The sequence below is a fragment of the Tiliqua scincoides genome, chromosome 4 (genome assembly GCF_035046505.1).
Source record: "Tiliqua scincoides isolate rTilSci1 chromosome 4, rTilSci1.hap2, whole genome shotgun sequence".
NCBI classification, from domain to species: Eukaryota; Metazoa; Chordata; class Lepidosauria; order Squamata; family Scincidae; genus Tiliqua; species Tiliqua scincoides.
Window position 1 is genome coordinate 199,381,181 of NC_089824.1, and position 22,707 is coordinate 199,403,887.

The 22,707-nt window shown below is 43.0% G+C and overlaps 1 protein-coding gene across 6 annotated transcripts in view; it reads right to left on the reverse strand.

The window, feature by feature from the left end:
* The window catches only part of BLCAP (BLCAP apoptosis inducing factor), a 38,473-nt gene extending 16,953 nt beyond the window's left edge, over positions 1-21,520 (reverse strand). For 2 of the 6 annotated variants that reach the window (XR_010794430.1, XR_010794431.1), the window contains exons 1-2: positions 21,306-21,520; positions 17,251-17,345 (exon numbers count right to left, since the gene is read on the reverse strand). Coding sequence is in view for 3 of the 6 variants with exons in the window: in XM_066626552.1 (XP_066482649.1) it covers positions 7,415-7,678 (264 nt within the window). In the remaining 3 variants the exon portion in view is untranslated. Of the gene's footprint in view, positions 1-6,592; positions 7,835-17,250; positions 17,346-21,025; positions 21,162-21,305 lie in introns of those variants that run through there. The other 4 variants (XM_066626552.1, XM_066626553.1, XM_066626554.1 and 1 more) reach the window with 4 other exon arrangements.
* Positions 21,521-22,707: the final 1,187 nt, after the last annotated feature.

Consider the following 22,707-nt stretch of genomic DNA (forward strand, 5'->3'; position numbering starts at 1 on the left):
GGGTTCAGGGTATTAGTTTTACGGTTCCTTGCATCCTGGTCGAGGTCTATAGAGGATTTTACTTGGCTTTATCGCATCTTAATTGAATGATTTGAAGAAACCGACAAGTGCAACAGAGCAGAAGATGGTGTCCTCTTTATTTCCACCATGCCTTACTAAAAGCTTTTAAAATCCTTGCTTGAAATGTGTGATGTGCTTTTGGCTGCAAGTCAACATAGCTGCCTGCCATCGCCCTAACAGGAGTCTTCTGCAGGCAGAGTCAAAGGGCACATTAGCTTGTCAACGTAATTGCATAGTAGGCAAACTTGTGCCAGTGAGTGGAGTGTTTCCCAATACAAAGCAAAAGTGACAAGCTGGCTGAAGAGTTGGGAACAGGGAAAGAAAAAGGGCAAGACAATGCACAGGCAATTAACAACATTCGTTGCCATATTGAGTCTGGGATTTCCTTAGTCCCACTTTCCAGGAAGACCATGAGATTTTAACATGCAGGGAAATGTAAAAAGAAAAAAGTGTCCTTCCTGCAACAGACTTTTTTAAAACAGTATGTTCATTTATTCTATGAGTTTTATAATGTTACCTCTATGTTAGTAGGGCAATTTATCCTTTCACTAAAAGAGCAGACTTGCTGGATTAAAGTGCCATCTAGTCCAGGGTCCTGCTTCCTAGAGTGGCCAACCAGATGATTCCATGAAGCCTGCAAGTCAGGCAGGAAGTTAATAGTCTTCTCTACTCTTGCCCTCCCCCAGAAACTGGTATTCAGAAGTGCATGGCCTCCAGGGTTAGAGGTTCTTGATTTCCATGCATTCATTTACAGCTGTGTGAAGTCCTGAATTTACAGTCTTTTTTCACTGGATGACCCCATGTTTCCATATTGGGGGGGGGGGATTAGAAGTTTTCCATAAACTAAAAAGACCTGCATGTGTGTGTCTAATAAGTGACTTTTACACACACATCCAAAGTACAGATGTTTCAGGGCATGCAGACAATAATGCATTTTCATCTTAGATCAATCAGTCAAGATCTTCTTGGAGGGTTCTGGTTGTAGCAAGGTCAGAGGATCATCTTCCTGGAACTATGTTTTAGTAGTGAAAACAGGCAGAGGAAAACAAAATCAAGGAGCTGCATAATTACTAATCTAACCAGACAGAGCAGAAAGCTTTTCACTACTTGGATGCCAGAATCAGTTCATAATTACAAGCCAGGGATTTTCTGGTTCATGCTTCAGTCATCACAGCAGTGATGCCAATAGATTCAGAGCCCTTACACCAGGCAAGTGAATGAAAAATTCATTAAGGTTAAAAACTCAACAGAAAGAGCACTAGCATATGTAATACTAGAGTTATAAATGGAAGTGACCTGTGTTGTCTTCAAGTGTAACTTCCCTTCAAAGAGCCATTCTAAAGGTTAAAAGGAACAAGGTTGCAAAAGTTGCTCCACTACGCAAGACTGGAACAAGGTATATAAATTACTGCAGCAAAAGAACTGAGCTTCCATAAATGGGCATGAATTCATTAATTCTAGTGCTTAAAATTATGCCACCCTAAAGCTCCTAATTCTGCATAATGCACAAATTGCAACCAATATGTTTAATGGGTACACTACAAGAAAAAAAAATAGTTATGATAGATCACTTCACACAGGGAAATGCCAGATTTCAATAAGAAGCAAGTTGAATGTAACAAACTTATTCCACTTAATACGGCGTACACACAACCAACTTACTCTGGACTGGAGTCTATCCATAAGATGGTTTGGGTGAATACCTAAAGCATGAACAGTTACAGCTGTCTAATGTTTGGTCATATGCTTACCTGAAACCAGTATCTTGTTCTGTGCGCAATTCTGCAGGCTTGCCATATTCTTTATACAGCAACAATGCACAGTACTTTGTAGTATAAACCAAATCCCCATCCCAAGGAGCACACAATCTAAAATTCAACACAGGGGAGACAAAGGCAAAGTCGGAAGAAGGTGGTAGGAGTAATGTGGGGAAGAGTACATGCAGGGAAGGAAGACTAAAGGGTTGTGCTAAATTAAAACATTCAAGAAAAAGGTGGGTTTTATGGAAGGATTTGAAGGAAGTGAGGGTTAGTATCACAGTTTTTCTATGAGGCAGTTCCTATCACTAGGCGTGGCAAGGAGGGAGTTGTCTGAGAAAAGGAGATCTTTCAATAGGATGACACAACGAAGAACAGAGGCAGAGTTGCATCAGGATATGAATGGAGACAGAAGGAGGCCAAGTCACAAAGAGCACTGATGGTAATGTAAGAAGTTTGTACTTAATCTGAAGTGGATAGATATAACACCTGTTTAGGGACTGGGCAACATTTAATATATCAGTAACTATGGACTTGGTAGTTTTAATCTCCAATTTAATTCTACATATTGAAACGAAGATGGAAAAGCTTGCATGGATAATGCTTTATGTAGCCAGATCAACATGGTCTAACAGAAGTTGTAAGAAAACTTGAATGTACCAGAGACCCAAGATAAAACACCTGATGTATCATCCCCTTCAGGTTGTTTCCATGCTGAATTAGCAACAGAAGTACATACAGTTCTTTTATCTTCACGCGTAACAGGCAGCTTGCATCAACAAAGTCGACTTTTCAGTTTTTCATGAACTTGGTCTGTTTACATGAAGCATTCTGGGACATGTAGCCAGTTCTCTCTGTGTGTGTGTGTGTGTGCAAAAGAGAGAATGTAAAAAACTGGTAATGTAATCTGAGTTTGAGCAACATGAAGCTCATATTCTAGAGAAAAATGCTGGGCAAAACTTTAATCAGTAGTGGGAAAAATTCTTACTCCCTCTCCATTACAATAGTTGTTGCTTCCCCCTCCATCCCCTTTATTGTTGGCTCACCTAGTCCTAATTTCTAGCTCTACTCTTCCATTTTCCGTTTCTTCCACTGGGTTTTTACCAAATATACTGCACGCCTCCACTTCCTCTACACACTAAGCTTTGGGGGGTGAAGCAGACTAAAAGTGTATTTTTCCATTCTAAATTATTCGAAAACCTAGACCAGCATTCACATTAATTTACTTCATGTATAATGGTGAAGATATTCCTAAATTGCCTTGTTAACTCTATACACAAAGTATGTGTTTTGGATTCAATGCACTGTATGTGAGAGTGCAAAACATATTTAGCCCACTCTTAACTTACTTAACAACTACAGTGGAGGATCCAATGCCATTCAGACATAACCTGCAACAGATAAAGCAAAGATCCAAAATGTATCATGTTGCTGTCACTGGTCAACTGAAATGTCTGCGTGACTTCCTCTTTGCTGAAGATGCAGCTGTCACTACCCACTCTGCCAAAGATCTCCAGCAGCTCATGGATCATTTTAGCAAGGCCTGCGAAGATTTTGGACTGACGTTCAGCCTGAAGAAAACACAGGTCATGGTTCAGGATGTGGACTCACCTCCCTGCATTACAATCTCTGTGCATGAACTGGAGGTTGTCCATGACTTTGCGTACCTTGGCTCAACGATCTCTGACATGCTTTCTCTCGATAGCGAGCTAAACAAACGCATTGGTAAAGCAGCTACCACGTTTTCCAGACTCACAAAGAGAGTCTGGTCCAACAAGAAGCTGACGGAACATACCAAGATCCAGGTCTACAGAGCTTGCGTCCTGAGTACACTTCTGTACTGCAGCAAGTCATGGACTCTTCGCTCACAACAGGAGAGGAAACTGAACGCTTTCCACATGCGCTGCCTCCGACGCATTCTTGGCATCACCTGGCAGAACAAAGTTCCAAACAACACAGTCCTGGAACGTGCTGGAATCCCTAGCATGTATGCACTGCTGAAACAGACGCCTGCGTTGGCTCGGTCATGTCAGGAGAATGGATGATGGCCGGATCCCAAAGGATCTCCTCTATGGAGAACTCGTGCAAGGAAAGTGCCCTACAGGTAGACCACAGCTGCGATACAAGGACATCTGTAAGAGGGATCTGAAGGCCTTAGGAGTGGACCTCAACAAGTGGGAAACTCTGGTCTCTGAGCGGCCCGCTTGGAGGCAGGCTGTGCAGCATGGCCTTTCCCAGTTTGAAGAGACACTTGGCCAACAGTCTGAGGCAAAGAAGGAAGGCCCATAGCCAGGGAGACAGACCAGGGACAGACTGCACTTGCTCTGTGTGGAAGGGATTGTCACTCCCGAATTGGCCTTTTCAGCCACACTAGATGCTGTTCCAGAACCACCATTCAGAGCGCGATACCATAGTCTTTCAAGACTGAAGGTTGCCAACACACACACTGGTCAACACACAGAGCAAGAAAGTTTTCAGTGGAGAAAAACGAAACACACAAAAGAAAACAGAATCAACCTGGCCAGGGCAAGGGTAAGATTTCAATCCAACATAAAAACATGAATACTGAGCCGCTGCAGTACTTTCACAAATGATTACCTGGTTATAAACTAGTAGTGTGAACTCCACTTCAAATCCTCCAGAATACATCTTGTTGGGAGTTACATTGTCAGCCGGTTACAATAGCAAGGTTTCCAGTAAGATTACAGCTTTCTAAGAACAAATGCCCTTAAACCTTTCTATTACTAGCACATGACTGCATCCAAGAGTTCTCCACTTAAGTCTGAAGCAGAATGTTCGGCCTACCTGACAATATCATGAGGCACTCAAAATCAACAGGTATATTCTAGAACCAGAAGATACTCAAAGCCTTTTGCCTCTAAGTGATACAGCGGTGCTTGCACATTTGTGGTGCTCCAATGCTATATTTCAGGAGAAACTTCACTTGGAAGATTTTTAGGGTTTTGTGCACTGAAAGACATTTTCCTCCCTTCATCTCTCTTCGGTCTTCAAGCAGGATTCCATCACTTTTTAAAGCTGTGTTGCTACTGTCTAGTCTCATGTTACAAGTTGCCCTAAGCATGTCAATTTATATCTTCATACATTGTCCCCCCACCTACCCCTTCCCTTTTACTTCTGCAACTATTTCAGAAAATACAGTTTTTGAAAGAATAAAGAATAAAAGCTGCAGCTGGTAGCGTAGGCAGTAATCAGTATTTCTCAGACTGTGGGTTGGGACTCTGTAAGTGGGTCCACGAACCAATTTCAGGTGGGTCACATATTACCTAGCTCAGCCACCATTGAAAATACAGAGCTGAAAATATAGGGTACAGAGCAACTGGGCAGGGCAGCCAGCTGATAGGACAGAGGCATGGTTCTTTGCCCTGAAGAGGTGGCAAGATGGAAAGGGGGGGGAGGGCTGTGCGGTTGGAGAAGGATCCAATCTGTGTTCTGCTTTGACTTCTGTGCTGGAATGTTTGAATTACAAGCTATGAAAAATAAAACAGCACAAGCATCCTATGTAATGGGACTTCAGCTGATCACAGCTTAGGTTTAACCATTGATAAGGATTGATATTTTTCTCTCATTGAGCAATGTAAATCTATAAGGCTGATACATAATTTAAGCCAAATCAGGCTCTCAGAGCACATTGCCTCAAAATAATGCAGCCCCCTCATTCAAGCACTGCTAGCCAGTCAGTTCACTGTTCGCTTGCAGCACCCCTTCACCTCACCTTGGTTTGCACAGGTATACTATTTAGTATTTCAAGATTGGGAATGTTAATAATAAAAGCAAAAGGGGAAAAAAGGTCTTTAGTTCTGAACAGTCATGGCTGGGCAATTTTGCCCAGGAAACCATAGCTTTTTCTCCACTCAGACGAACAGTCAACAAAACACTTTGACAAGGCTCAACAGACCAGTGTCTCGACTGCAGCAACCAAGTTCTTATTTTATTCTCACTCCAGACAATTCTTTGCTTTGGCTTGCAAGAAAACTCTCCTGGGAACAGAAGAGTGAGAGGAAAAGGGAGATAAACCATGCTGCAAATCCAAAAGCCTCAGTCCAAAGAGAGTGCATGCATCATAGCTGGCTGCAATCCACAGGCCAAAGTTTATAAAGCTTTATTAAACCTTTTGAACAGCTGTGCAATGAACAAACAAAATAAAAATTCTCTGTGGAGATTTCACGATTGGTTTCTCAGTTCTAGCTCCCTTGGAACAGAAGAAAAGCTTTTTCAGTGATACTCATCCAGGTGAAGACTGTCACCCATTTAGCACTGCATGAACAAGAGGGAAATCTTGAAAAGTTTACTGGGGCGGGACAGGAGCAGTGTGCACCTGCCATCCTAAAAGATTTACTTATGTTTCACACAAGCAAACATTTGTTCAGGAAGAAAGAAGAGATAATCTCTAGAGGTTACTGATGCGCAAGACAGTGAAAGCTAAATGTATGTGTAGGGGGAAAAAACTACAATCCAGATTCCACCAGAAAAAGCTTCCCAGAACCCCATTATGTTTTGCAGCACAATCATTTGCGGCTTTTTCCCCATGCACAAGAGCAGGGCTCAATTGCTTGTGGTGGGACAATACTACTTGGCCTCAAAAAAATTAACACACACCATATTACTCAAGTGACAACTCAAATTCTGTTTTCAGAAGCAACCCTCCCCTTCCATGTCAGCCCTAGCACATTCAAACCCCCTCCCTGCACGCTGCTTTTTCAAGCTCAAAACACTGAGGATTTAAAATTCAATTGCAAAATAATAATAATAATAATAATAATAATAATAAAGGGGATCCCCAAACATAGCAAAGCATGCTTTCTTCCAAACTGAAGACATTTGTAAACTGGGGATATCTGAAAGGGCGGGGAGGTGGGAGAAGACAGAAGGGGAGGGCAAAACAAGTTTCAATGCCTGTGCTGTAAAAGGGGCATCACGACGACTCTGGAATTTTTGCACGATGACCTAAGCAGATAAGTAGTTTGGAAAGCACTCAGGCAGCGTTCACATCCCAGTTTGGCCTGCTGAGATGAATCGGCAGCCTCTGGCTGCAGCAGCTTTCAAGCTTATTAGCCATTTGCAAGTTCCCTTAGATGTTCAGGGCAATGAAGACTAGCTCTTTATCAAAAGCAAGACGGGGAGGAGGCGTTTCAGCTGTTTCAACAAGATCACAGGACATGTTCCAGAGGGCTGATGGCTGCAGCCTGGTCTAGAGGAGCTGAGCAAATGTAACTCCAGCATCAGGCAACATTCAAAGAGACAAGTCACTTCACCATCGAGTCAGAAACCAAAGAATCAACCTCAGACAATACAGAAGGCAGGGGAAGAAAACATAAAGCTACCCATGGACATCTGTTTCAAACCCCAGAATAGACAGAAATGTCAAAGTTATCACATAAAACAGTTTGTGTCAGATTTTACAGACGGATTGTGGGAAGGTAGGCAATCATGAAGGAAACGCTTTAATCCAGACATACAAAACAGATTGCTTGTACTCCAAACACATGCCTTATAATTCCTCCTTCCCATAAAATTGTCCCTTTAAAATAAAGCAAAACAAAAAACAAGAAGAGAAGCTTGCAACCAGATGGGAGGGTTTAGGTGCCAACTATGGTGGGATCATGAGCAGAGTCAGGCAGCTGGGAGCCAGAGCAGTGATACAAGAAGCAATTCCCCCAGCAACTGTAGCAGATGAGGAACAAGGCAGCCAAGAAGACCAAGGCACAGATTGTGCAAGGCTTCCGCTCCAACAGGAAACTCAGTAGATAGAAGCCCATGAACATTGAGTGACTGAACCACAAGGCTGGGTTGAGGGGCTTTGGGATGAGGAGAACAGGCAGTAACCACTGGAGGCAGTACATCGTGTCTAGGAGTCAGGGTGTCACAGTGATGGCAGCAAATCCAAGAGAATGCCGAATGCCTCCTCTGCGCAATCAACTCAGATGAGCAGTCTTCATAAAACGGTCAGAATCAGATGAGCAGTCTTCATAAAACCGTGTAGTAAAGTATGAGTAAATCTTCACAGAAATGGAAGGGGGGGGGAAAAAAAGAGTACAAGTAATCAAATTGGGATCTCTGGTTTATACATTCTAAGAATCCAGCCCAACATGCATCCATACCTCCCCAAACCCGCACATGTGTCCACCTAGCCACTACAACAGTTCTTAGAGAGCTCCCATCTTCATTTTTCCAGGTACTGTGACAATCCATAGATATGTGCAATCCCAAGTGCTAGCTGTTCCTTCTTAGCCTAAGAGGGAATGCACAGGAGGTGAATCCACTATTTGCAGTATCTTTCTACCCGAGGTACAGGGTACTGTTACAGATTCTCCTGGGTGTATTTGCATGAACTATCCTCCTGCTTGGATACCTAAAGAATAACCTGACAAATACCAAGATGAATTTCATTCTACATTTATCCAGTCACTAAGAGCTTCTCATTTACTCAGCAGTAACAATAAGATTAAATCAATTCTCCCTTTAAATAAAGTTCCTATAAAAACAGGGACTGGGTACCATGGAGACAGAAAGAGTTCCTCCTCCCTCTGCACAGACTGAATCAAGGTTTCTCTGGTTTCTGAGTTTTTGGCAGAAACTACCCACATTTATAGATACCCACTATCCACCCTATCTTTCTAATATGGAGTATAAAAAAATGAATGGATTAGATCATGCAACCAAGTATTTACAAATAATCCTTCTTTGGCAGAGAAATAGGATGAATCACTTGACGTTTCAAGATCTTGTTTCTTGGAAATACTGAACAGCAAATGAAGCAAAGCCTGTGTAACAATACACTGAGCTCCAAGTTTTCTATTTATAGTTATGTCCAACTGAAAAGTCTTGGAAAAAAGGGACAGGCATCCACTGCACCAGGCCTGCAACTTGTAATCCACTAAGCAGAATGCAGCCAATCAGCCACTTCCCACTTCCAGCAAGGAAACAGACATATTGAGCCATATGGGGCTGTGGGATGCATTCAGTCCATGAGCTGGGATTGCTTGCATTAAGTTTTGAGAAGCAACATCAGCAAGCACAGGTTACAGAGCTGAACTCAGAACCACTGGAGGACAAGTAAGAACAAAGGAAGACATGGCTGACATAGCCAAGTTCTGCTTCAAAAGGTGATTCTACCTGTCTAGTACAGATCTGGAAACCTACACAACAGCTGGCTGTGCCATGCAAAAGTTGGAGGAAAACCTTCTACACAAAAGCAAAATTGGGAAAGTTTATCCTGTCTTTTTTTTTTTTTTTTTTAAGGACATGGAGCTCTCTGCAGAGATCACTTTGAGAAAGATGACAGCTAAGTTACAGCAAAAAGTAATGGAGATGTTTTCAACACATTTACACATACTACCACCAATGGTTTGGAGAAGGAGTTTGGGTGTGTAAAGACAGGCAAAAGTAAAGTGCTGGCAAGTCCATTTTTCTCAGTAGTGTCTAACTATTTGACGTAGCTCAGCTAAACAATTTGCACCTTTCTGATAAAGGGACATTCACCAAAAGTGAAGAAGAAATAACTTTTTGGCAAGGAAGTGATCATTCTTGGATGTCTTAGGCACTTTTTGGTCTTTTGGAAACCCTACTGAAGAAGCAACGTCAGACCCCAGGGAATGCTGTCCCAGAAGGGTGCTGGCCCAGGGCAACTTACCCATTTTGGTCTACATTGGTTGTGAAAATGCAGGGCCCAGGGCATCTGCCCCAGGGGCACTACCCAAGAGAAGGCAGTGACCCCAAGTGTCATCCCACTGGGATAGGTCCTACTAGAGAAAGGGAGCAATCATCCCACTCTGATTGATTTTCAAAGTGTTCCATCAAATGAAAACATGCTGATGGATAGCACGAGAGAAATCTCTGGTGCCTAAGCAACTAGAAATGGAATTGTTAGGCAGATGCGAGGCTGACACTTAAATATTTGATACTGGCTCCCCTATGAATTAGAAACATTTTGCAGCCTTGCTGCTGAACCCAGAACCATCATGAATACTGAACTGCTGCAAGGAAAAAGGTCAGAAGATATAATAGCAGTTTTTCCTTCTACACTTTTAGGGACTTCTCTCTTCAGACAATAAGCTACCTGACCTTAGTAAACAGAACGTTTTAGGGCACAGGAGCAATGATAGGATCAAACTCAACAGAACTGAGATTTTTTTTTAACCCCCAACGAAGTTATTTAGACCCTTGCTGCTTTCCAGTCTGTGCCATTGTTCATTTCATTTCTAAAACTATGCTCACCTATTCAGATTTGGGGTTGGGAGCACCACTAGTTGAGATGAGACCATTTGATGAAATGCCAGATAGCAGTCATTACTTATTCAGCTTATATCCTGCTTTGCCAGGAATGCAACTAAGACTAAAGGAAGTTGTAACATTTATAAAGTGACAGGTCCGGTTTGAAAGTTTAGTTCTGATATGCCTTTTACTCTTGAAGACTGAGCTTCCAAGAATAGTTTCACAAGTTTTCAGAAAAAAAACTAGCAGTGGATGACACTGACCAGCTGGTAACCGTGTCACACACCCCATTGTTATACCAGAGCTTTGGGCAACCCCTGGCTCATTAGGAATCACATTACAGTAGCAAGAATTTCCTCCATGTGTGTCCACGCCCAGTACTGCAGTTCTTCACCACCACACCACCCCTTACGTGTGTTCAAAGTCTCTTCAACTGCTAAGCAATCACTATTAATTTTGCTCTGTCAGATTCATAACCTGATGACAAATGTTTTTCTTAATGCTGATTCTGACATTTGTTGATAAGGAGCAAAGCATTATTTGTGAACAGGAATTTCCCTTATGCTGTATCACAGAGAATAATGAAGGTATATTGACAGATAACAAAGAGCTAGCAAGGAAACAGTCCTGTTTTACTCTGCTCTCAACTGAAAAGATATCATTTGAGGCTCTGTTGAGCTGTGCAGTATTATGCATATTGCCATGGAAACATCAGATAAGCCAGGACATCCACAGATCTTAGAGATATTTGCTGATTGCATCAAATCAACAGAAGTGAGCAGGAGCAATTTACATGGCCCTTAGTTGGCAGATTCTAGTTGTGGCTGATCTCCTTGCTCTGAAGCTCCTAAGGAAACAATCAGAAAGATACTACGACTGTTCTCAACAATCACTCATGCACTTGTTCTCTCTGTGGGAATGATGAGAGAGATTCCATCAGGGTTGCCCAGGTATCCATGGTTATCTTTGTTCTTAACAGCAGACAAGTTCTGTGGAACTACTATTTCTCTAGCAGCAGAACAGATCATAATGGATGTGTAATAACAAGTCTAGCATTTTCACATCTATGCACCTCAGCTTGGAGGTCATTCTTTCCATGTGCCAAAGATCTATAATTTATCTCCTTGTACGACAGACTCCACACCAAAATCTCCCATGACAGGAAGCTCTGACAGTATTCAGAGACATCTTTTTCAAAAGAATACAGTTTGTTCTACCCAAAGAGATAGCTGTTTGCTCCTATTCATGATCATTCTGCAATGTAGCCTCACAGGGTGAAAATCTTGCATGGTAGTAGAGATAAGGGCCTTCTAAATCCTGTCTCATGTGATATGAATACTCTCTAATCAGAAACAACTTGCATTGGATGACCAGTCAGTACTAATTCAGTGGTGAATTAACGGCATGTTGATGCCATTCATGGGATACTTTTTGGGAAGCGTACTGTGTTCTTGCCAAACCAAATTGTCTGCCTCACTGGTTGGCACAATTTTAATCGGAGTAAGCTTCAAACCAGTTCTCTTTTCTGGTTTAGCAAAATACCTGTCCAACTGCCTTCTGCAGATAACAGCTCTTAGAGAGACAAAGACCTGTGGCTCAGTGGTAAAGCAAATCCTCTGAATCCTTAAAGTACCAGGTTCAATCCCAGGTATCTCCATTAAAAGAATTCCAGGAAGCAGGCTGGAACAGGTTTCTGCCCGAAACATTTGGAGAGTTGCTACTACAGACAGTATTAGACCCAGCAGACTAAGGTTCTGATGACATACCAGATGGCTTCATAAGAAAGCTTGAGGCATTTCCCTGAGACAATGAAAGTTTGAGACAATTATGTACTTGATAACCTTATATTCCTTGAGCTTTGGAGTCACCTTCAGCTTTGAGATAGGCAGGGTATACATTTTTTAAATAAATATTTTAACACTTCTCTGTTTTTCACACTGAAGGGGCTAATGCCAAACCTTCAGGTTTGGAGTCATACAACCTTCAAGCTTCCACTCTGAACTTAGTGCAGACAGAAGAGTGGTGAAGGTTGGAGTCAGCAGAAGTACTGTAGAAGGAGTAGATGATATTTCTATAAGATATGATTTGTCAAGTTGATTGCACAGCCTAAATTCATTATACCTTTTGAACATTCTCATCAATTTTGCCATGATGGCCAAGACATATTCATCTTCATGCACTCTTACAGCAAAATCGCAGAGTAAGGCAATGTAACTTTTGCTGGGCTACGCTCTCAATAGCTTTAGATACAAAGATACTGAAAAAGGGCAAATCTATCAGTTTCTGCCTGATGCTTTCTCCCATAATCTGAGATCCACATTCTGGTATGGTTTACAAGAATGTATGGTCACATTCTCTTTCCCCAAACATGTGTAAGTACTTGCATCCCAACTCCATGAAAACAGCATCGAGGAGAGGTAGGGAACAGGCCATAGCCATTGGCCAATCCTACTAACTGCTCACTGACAACCAATACGTATATTTTCACTGGCTCCAGATTATTTGAACATTTAAAAAAATCACATTTTTTAATTCCCATAGATTGCCCGCTCCTAGAATCTAAATAATCAGCAGTAGAGTCTTGTGAAAAGATTAGTTTTTATCAATCTGTAAAGCCAATCTAGCTTTACAATTTAAAAAGAGAAAGAGAGAACACACAAGTTCCACACTTGCAACTCTTTGATATACAAGTCATAAAAAGCAAAGGGAGATTATTGATAATAATGTGAAAATAGCCTCTTCCTTAATAAAATAGATTGGGAACATAACCCCACTCACTGCCAACAGACAATTACTCTGGTGATTTTTTACTTAGTCACTGGCCATATATATATATATATAATTTTTTCCCCCAGATAAATTAATGAGAGATTCTCCACTTAGCAGGCAGCAGGAAGACTGCCCAGTTAAAAGTCAGAAAAGGGCTAAACATACCTCTGGCAGTATGTGACTATCTAAGATCACAGACACATCCTCCTATGTCCCACAACAATTGAGTCTGTATCTCCATTTGGTGGAGAACAGCACCTGCCCAACTATTCAGAAGGAACATTATGATCATGCAAACAGCATATATTTGCAAGCTGAGGAATAAACTCAAACAACTGTTTGGTTCAAGCAAGATGGACAACATAAAAGCAGCTTGAAATGAAACATTTGAACACAAAGATTACGATAATTTACAACATGAAAAAACCCAATGGACATTGATATGGTTATATTCTAGAAAAAGAGAAAACCTTACTAGTTTATTACTTAGAAAGGTGAATAAGAGCATACAAAGATTCTACCAGAATAAGCACAAAATGCAAATAAGCTGCAGCTGCACAGATGCAAGATGAACAGTATAAATGCTTCTTATCTGCTTGGCTGGTTGGACAATAAAACAAGCTGTCCTGGGAATTTATGGAATCTCTTTCCCTGGAGGATGTTCCCCCACCGCAGAGATGGGCAAAGTGTCCATAAAAAATTGTTTTAGTCTGTGGACTCCTGCCATCACTGGGAATTAAACTAGATGACTACTAAGAATTTTAGACTCAGCCTTTCTAGACAATTAAAATGTCCTGCAATTGTAGTTTAGGGCACTACTGTTGACCCAGTGCCAACATCACCATATCTAGCCCATATGCAATTGGGTTAGGAATTCTTTTTTTCAATAAATTGAGGTGCTCATAGTTATGCAGTAACACACATAAAACTTTGAAACAACAAAAATATTTTAAGCAGCAAGTTCATATTGATGTGAGGGGCAGCCTTAGTGTTTATAATCTTTAAAAAGACTATATAGGCATTCTCATGCTTGAATACTACAGCCAAGGGAGTATTTGGCATCTAAGATGTGGGGAGGGAACCTTTTCAAGTCCAATTGTAAAAACCGGGATAGCGACTATGAAGCAACACATCCTAAGGGGCTTGCCACATATCACAAAGCACTCACAATTGCTAACACTGTACTCTTGCTCATTACGCTAGAATACCAACATTTGAGTACTAGAAAAATGTAGTAGCCCTATCACAAATGTATTATGTAAAGAAAAACCTCAGGATTCCTCCACAGAAAATCAACAAAGCTGTACACATATTGAAACAACAATTAAAAGGACTAAAATAATTCACGTTCAGACATAATCTCAGCACTGTAATCAGTCCAGAAAGGCAGAAAATATTTTATACAACAGTAAACATCTAAGCATCACATCAATTGTAAATTAGGAAAGTTAACTCTGCTTCAGAAATAGAATAAAAATTATAAGTCCCTTGGGGACAGGATTATTAACATGTACAACAAAAGCTGTAATCTGTTTTGAACCCATGGGATAGTGCAGGATAACAACTGAATGAATAATGAATAAGGCAGATTAAATTAGTTTTCTTCCAAGATGTGGGCAAGTGAAAGATCAGATATGTCTTAAGTATGAAAAGGAGTTGCTGATGTATTTGTCCTTTGGTGGCTGATTTAAAGTACAGTTTCTTCAGAATCATACAGGTAGATAAAAATGTCTCAACACAAACGGTGCAGATCTATCTTTTTCCTCTTGAGAATACATGGTTGCCCTCTCCAGCAGCAGAGTGCTCAGCTCTTTTTTTAAGATAGAAGGTTGAACAGTACCTAACCTCTGCAGTGCTATTCCCAACACTGTAATGGCCCCCTTAACTTTGCACTTTTATCCTACCACTATAGCAACATTCCTGTTGCTCCCAAAATGCACATACAAAACCCTACAATATAGGTGTCTGCTACTTCAAAGTCCTTGCCTGGAGCAACACTGTTATGAAGCTATAAAATAAAAGTTTTCACTTCAGCAACTATGCAGCTCTTTCAGAACTTCGGAATGGTGCAGCTAGAGGCTACTTCAAGAGAAACATTCTTAAAACATACTCAATAACCCCCACAGTAATATTTGTACTATAAGAGTGAGAAGAGTTGTTCCCACTTTTTTAATTTTTTTTTATTTTTATTTTTTAGGAATAAAGAGATCCAACAGTTGCAATAATGAGTTTACAAATGAGACCAGTTAAGGCAGGCTCCTTCCCCTCTACTTCTACGTACAGGTCTCCTTCCCCTCTACTTCTATTTTCCAACTCTCTACATCTTCCCCTACAGGTCTCCTTCCCCTTTACTTCTATTTTCCAACTCTCTTTGGAGAGGATTCTGGGAGACTTATCTCTTTGAAATGACTCAGCTCCTTTCATTCCCTTGGCCATATTCTCTCTATAGGTTTTCATAATGGAACAATAAGCTTTAAGGGTTTCCCCTCCTTTTCCCCTAGTAAACTGGACACCAGATGTATGTATTTTAAGTACTTCCAAAGACCGACCAGATTTCAGGCTGCATGGAAGAGTTAACTACTATGGGTACAAACTATGGAAAATATCTGCTATTCAGTGACTCTAAACTTGAAAGTGTATTTTGAGTGTTGAAGTATTCAGGAAGTAGAAGAACCCAGTTAACTGGCTCAGGTAGTTAGGATCTCCCAAGTTGTGGAAAATTGGGGTAAAGGACAAAAATACTTAAGACAACCGAATCATAACTTGCCTTTCTATTTCATTCAAAGGACAATCAAGAAGACTAACAAAATGTCAAAAAAAAAACCAGACATCACACCAATAAAAAGGAACATAAAGATAAAAGCAGAGAAACCATCACAATTAAAATGCCAGGGCAATCAAGCCATAAAAACAGCAAACACAATAGCTTCGTTTCACCAACAAAGTTGGCATGATCAGTTCCCACATCGCAACTACCTGCTAGCATTATGCACATAGGGAAAAAAAGCTCAAAAAGTTGATTTTCTGTTTTCCTTTGTGGAAAAGTCAGTATGTTTTACAACAAAATTGAACCTTTTGAACAGACAAGAACACTTAGATAATTGTAATTTGGTTGGAAACCTTCAGTCTCGAAAGACTATGGTATAAGCCTACAGCACCCGGTATTCCCAGGCAGTCTCCCATCCAAGTACTAACCAGGCCTGACCCTGCTTAGCTTCCAAGATCAGACAAGATCAGGCATGTGCAGGGTAACAGTTGCTGCCATTGTAATTTAAAAGCAAGTTTAATATACTTATCTTTCCTCCCTAAGATAAACTGAGACAAGAAAGGAGAAATCTGGAGACTACTAGGGATGTCTAACTCTGTCACTGAGAATATTTCTCATTTATACAGTGACAAGTGAATGCAATATAACAGAAAGCTACACTCACACTGACAAGCATGTTTTATCCTTAGCTGAGGATGAAGTCAAGGAAGATACCCTTTCCAGTGCACAGTTATGCTGATGGAAATCTATCCACCTCATGCAAGTTCTGCATCCTGTACTCTTACACCAAGTAAACTAGATAAAGACAACTTTGGAAAACTAATTCCAAATCAAGCAGCATTATAATGCTATTTTGGAATTTATAATAACATAGCACTGCTAGTAAAATGCAGCACAATCCAGGTTTTGTTCATCCTCAATTCATGAAGTAAAAGCTATAGAATTCAGAACAGACTACCAAGTAAATAAATGATAGCAGAGCCATTCCTAGAAGGGTGCAGGGTCCAGGGCAACTCAGAAGGGCAGAGAGAGGAGTGGGTGAATGGATGGAAGGATCCCGAGTAAGTAAGAGAGGGCTGGGAACTGTGCTGACACTGCACAGGTGGGCGGGAGTGTTGTGCGCTGAGGGGCAACAGGGAAGTAGAGGGATAATTTGATGAGGAGAGTAAGCAAAGAGGATCAGCAAGCGGAAATGGGGCTTGAGAAGGTGGGGATGGATGGGATGGCCTGACAGGCAGTGTATCCTGAGGGAGGGAGTGGGCAGACAAGGATGCAACTTCTATATTTTTATTGTGCAAATGAGCCAGCTTATGCAACTTGGAGGCTCAATCTGATTCTGCTGGAATCTCCCTGCTGTCTCCCCAATTTCAGCTCCTAATTTCCATGCAAAGGGACAGCACAGAGAATCTGGCATATTCTTCCCCTCTTTCTTCTCCTTCCCTCTGCCTGGTTCCCTTCAACATGGTCTCAATGACAGTTCCATTTCAGCCAAGCTGTTATCCTCACTGATGCTGGAGATGACATCAGCATGTCAAGACCTCGCAAGCGCAGAGCCCAGGCTGGCCGTCCCAGTTGCCCTCCCTAAAGGACAGGCACATATAGAAGAAGTAATTCGAACTCAACTTGCCAAGTGACCAAACTACTCTTGTATTTTCCACTAGTTACCTCATAATAGCAATGTTTTGGACTTGAAGGTTAGTCTGATTTTGCACGCACAGTTTTTGTTCTGGTGTCAGTCTGCTCATCCACTCTTTCTGAGCCTGAAAGTAATCAGAGTACAGGCTCAAACATGAGCAGCATAAAATTAATCAGCACAAGATGAAGATGTGACAATAGCAATAATCTTCATCTTTCCAACACATCCCAAAAACCCAACCAAGTTTTCTGGCTAGAAAAGGCACTACAAATTCTGAAAAGAAAAATATTAGTGCATTATGCAGTTCGGGAATATATCATTTTTCGCTTGTTTTGAAGCTAGAAGTCATCCTCCTTTCAAGACCCTTGGTGCTCTGTTTGAACCCGGGATAAAGTTATACCAAAGTTTATCACACTTTTAATCTGTTCATAACCTAATGAACTATATGTACACGCTGATGAACTACAGCACAAAAACAGAGATACTGTTCCCAAATACTAGACAGAAGCACATATAAGGTCACTGAGCAATTAGACTAGGTTGCAAGGATCCCTATTACAAGGGATCCCTATTTCAGAACAGCAAGGAAGATTTCACCAAATGGATTCCAATGCTCCCAATTGAAATACTATTACCTTTTCATATCTGGTGCCAACAATGCATGGGGTATTTGGTATTGCACCAAATAAAGTTTCTCCCTGATCAATGTCTGCAGAATTTACAAGTAACAAAGAAACAGTAACTATTTTGGTGCAGGACAAAATGAGCTCCAGCTGAGAAACTGCCAGCTGAAAGCAGACCAAACATTCAACCTCACCAGTATTCCAGGAGCCTTTAGACAGCTCATAAGCAAGATATGCAGATGATTATCTTTCCATATTTTCCACCAGCAGGAAGTACATTGTGATGCAATTGCAGTGACCCATTTTAATAGTTGCCGTCTGTCCTGTTCTCCACAAGTTTATCTATTGAAGGGCATAATCCTAACCCCTTTCCAGCACTGACATAAGGGCAATGGAGCTCTGAGGTAAGGGAACAAACATTCTCTTACTTTGAGGAGGCCTCCATGAGTGACACCCAACTGCAGGATGCAGCACACATCCCATTGGCACCGCTATGCCAGTGCTGGAAAGTACTGACATAAAGGGTTAGGATTGCACCCTAATCCACCCAAATCAAGGGGCCGCCACCACCCAGGGTGACCAGATGTCATAACCACAAAAGAGGAAAAGGCAGTCCAAAATGTAGGACATCAAAAAAATGTAGGACATGACAAAATAAAATCTACAAACACTCATATATGGATTTCATATAGCTAATTGAAACACTATATTCTACACTGGTAGAAAATGTGGAAAGATTATCTACAAATAATAATATTAGTAGTACATCACAATGCAATTGCTCTATCCCATTTTAACAGCTGCAGACTGTCCTGTTCTCCTCAAGTTTACCTAACTGTTTTAAAATCCAACCAAGTCAAGGGGCCACCGCCACCCAGGGTGACCAGATGTCATAACCGCCACTTATTAATAATAAATAATATATGCTATATTACTTAGAACATTATCGTTAATAATAATAAGTAGTATAGTGTTTCAATTAACCTCATGAAATCCGTATACAAGTGTGTTTAGCTTTTATTTTGTCATGCCCTTCATTTTGGGGGGGAAGTCCTACATTTTGGGGTGTCTTGTCCTCTTCTGTGGTTATGACATCTGGGTACCCTGGGTGGCAGCGGCCCCTTGACTTGGGTGGATTTTAGAACAATTAGGTAACCTTGTGGAGTACAGGACAGTGAGCAGCTATTAAAATGGGACAATTGCATCACGGCATACTATGTGCTGGTGGAAAATGTGGAAGGATAATCATTGGCGCAAAATAGCATTATTAGTACATTGTGATGCAATTGCTCTGTCCCATTTTAGGAGCTGCTGACGGTCCTGTTTTCCACAAGGTTACCTAATTGTTTTAAAGGCCAGCCAAGTCAGGGGCCATCACCTCCACCTCCATCAGCACTTCTCGTGGTAATGAATTTCATGCTTTAGCCATAGCTTGTGTGGCTCTCCCCTGCTGCCCCCCCCCACATGCAGCACATTAGTCAACGTCTGAGGGAGAATCAGCATGGCTTCTTTGAAAAGGTCAACAGGCATGTGGATGTGGGAGAACCCGTGGACATTATATATCTGGACTTTCAGAAGGCGTTTGCCACGGTCCCTCACCAAAGGCTACTGAAAAAACTCCACAGTCAGGGAATTAGAGGGCAGGTCCTCTCCGGGATTGAGACCTGGTTGAAAACCAGGAAACAGAGAGTGGGTGTCAATGGGCAATTTTCACAATGGAGAGAGGTGAAAAGCGGTGTGCCCCAAGGATCTGTCCTGGGACTGGTGCTCTTCAACTTCTTCATAAATGACCTGGAGACAGGGCTGAGCAGTGAGGTGGCTAAGTTTGCAGACGACACCAAACTTTTCCGAGTGGTGAAGACCAGAAGTGATTGTGAGGAGCTCCAGCAGGATCTCTCCAAACTGGCTGAATGGGCAGCAAAATGGCAGATGCGTTTCAATGTAAGTAAGTGTAAAGTCATGCACATTGGGGCAAAAAATCAAAACTTCACATATAGGCTAATGGGTTCTGAGCTGTCTGTGACAGATCAGGAGAGAGATCTTGGGGTGGTGGTGGACAGCTCAATGAAAGTGTCGACCCAATGTGCAGCGGCAGTAAAGAAGGCCAGTTCTATGCTTGGGATCATTAGAAAAGTTATTGAAAACAAAATGGTTAATATTATAATGCCGTTGTACAAATCTATAGTAAGGCCACAGCTGGAGTACTGTGTCCAGTTCTGGTCACCACATCTCAAAAAAGACATAGTGGAAATGGAAAAGGTGCAAAAGAGGGCAACTAAGATGATTGCTGGGCTGGGGCACCTTCCTTATGAGGAAAGGCTACGACCTCTTCAGCCTAGAAAAGAGGCGCCTGAGGGGGGACATGATTGAGACATACAAAATTATGCATGGGAAGGATAAAGTGGATAGAGAGATGCTCTTTACACTCTCACATAACACCAGAACCAGGGGACATCCACTAAAATTGAGTGTTGGGAGAGTTAGGACAGACAAAAGAAAATATTTCTTTACTCAGCATGTGGTTGGTCTGTGGAACTCTTTGCCACAGGATGTGGTAACAGCATCTGGCCTGGATGCCTTTAAAAGAGGAATGGACAAGTTTCTGGAGGAAAAATCTATTACGGGTTACAAGCCATGATGCGTATGTGCAACATTCTGATTTTAGAAATGGGCTATGTCAGAATGGCAGGTTCAAGGGAGGGCACCAGGATGCAGGTCTCTTGTTGTCTGATGTGCTCCCTGGGGCATTTGGTGGGCCACTGTGAGATACAGGAAGGTGGACTAGATGGTCCTGCGGCCTGATCCAGTGGGGCTGTTCTTATGTTCTTAACGTCAGTGGGCGACATCCCATCTCTGGTGTTCTGCAAGGGAGAGAGCTCCAGCAGAGAATGGGGGTGGAGGGGAGTGGAGGGGAGCAGGGAAGGGAGTGTGGCTGCTCCCTCTTCTCAGTGAAGGGGAGCAGCTGCCTTCAGTCCGATGCCTACCCTCATTTACTTGGGAGTAAGCCCCATTGACTACACTGGAACTTACCTCTGAGTAGACATTCCTTGGCTGAGCTCCTAAGCGGGGGGGGGGGAGCAGCTGCCTTCAGTCCCCGGCAGGGAGGTGGGAGTGGGTGGGAGGGAGCCATGGCAGACCCCCCACTCCCAGGCATTTGGGTTGCCACCCTACCCACACTTACCTGGGAGTAAGCCCCACTGACTGCAATGGGACTTATTCTGAGTAGTCATGTCTGGGGTTGGGCTCCTAAGCGAGGGGGGCAGTAGCACCGCCCAGGCCCAGCTCCCGTGGACAGAGCGCAGGACCCCCGGGCTCCAGGAAGCCCCAGGGAGGCCCGCTCTCTGCGGAAGGCGGGAGGAGGCGTGGACTGGGGGGGACCGCGGGGGGGGGCAGCCCCTTCCCCCAGCGACGCCCCTCACAGCCCTCACGGAGACAGAGCGTTCGCCCCCCCACGACTTTACCTGCGCTCCTGGCCATCGCGCCGCCTCCCGCCCGGGCCTCCGCCTGGCACCTGGCACCCGCCGCCTCCGTCGCTGCGCCTGTCACTGTCCGCAGGACCCAACGGCCGCCCAGGACCCCGCAGGGCTGCTGCGCGCTGCCTACGCCCCGCCCTCCGCCGCAGCACCCCCGCCCTCCTGCGAGGGCCGCGCGCACAGCCCGCAGCGCCTGGGAACGGCTACTCCGATCAGGCGCCGCCACGGACAGCCTCCCTCCCCTCCCCGCAGGCCCCTTCGTCCTCGCAGAGACCCCTCCCGCAGCCCAGGGGGAGGGGTTCGCTCGGGCTCTGACGTCATCGCCCTGTGAGAAGTGGGCGGAGCCAGAGGAGGGCACGCCTCCTGTCAGCCCGGGCTTCTTCTGAATGGAACGCGAGCATCCGCTGGAGAGTCAGAGAACGTTCGTGCTGCTGGTTGGAGCAGAAGTGCAAGGCTTGTGCCTCCTCCCCTGGAGCTCTTTGGAAGGAGGGCGCCATAGGGATGCAAGCAGCCCTATGCAGTTTCCTGGGAGTAAGACCAACTGAAGACAATGGAACTTCCTTCTGAGTAGACAAGCCTGGGCTTGTGCTGCAACTGCGTTAAACCCAACATGCTATTTATTCAGTTATTTTTAGAAACCATCTGAGGAGAAGAGTGTAGCACCCATAGGTGGGTGGGTGACATACAGCACCCTCTTATGGCGATCATAATTCATAAAGATGCACCCTTGCAATAAAAACACTTCATGCACTTTTTGCACATTTTCCTTGGGAAAGAATGAAACCTCCCCCCAAAAAGTCTAACAGCTCAATCCTATGCCTGCCTACTCAGAAGTAAGTCCCATTGAGTTCAGTGGGGTTTACCCCCAGGAAAGCATGCATAGGATTGCAGCCTGAGAGCTCAAGCCTATGCCTGTCTACTCTGAAGTAAGTCCCATTATAGTCAATGAATCCTTTCCCAGGAAAGTGTGGATAGGACTGCAGCCCAAGACCTCTAATCTTAGTGTTTCTCAAACTATGGGTCGTGAGCCAATTTCAGGTGGGTTCCCATTCATTTCAATATTTCAAATGTAGACTTGATGCCACCATGGTATGTGGCTGCATTTGGGGAAATGTTACAGATCTGTACTTTGAACAGGCTACTATGTATATGCTCTGAACAATGATAGGGTATAATCCTAACCAGGTCTACTTAGAAGTAAGTCCTATTTTGTTCAGTGGGGCTTGCTCTCAGGAAAGTATGGTTAGGATTGCAGCCATAGTCAATGAGACTTACTCCTGGGTAAGTGTGGATAGGATTGCAGCCTACGATTGTTAAAAATTCCCCTGCTTGATTATGTCATTTCCAATCATGACATCACTTCCAGTGGGTCCTGACAGATTCTCATTCT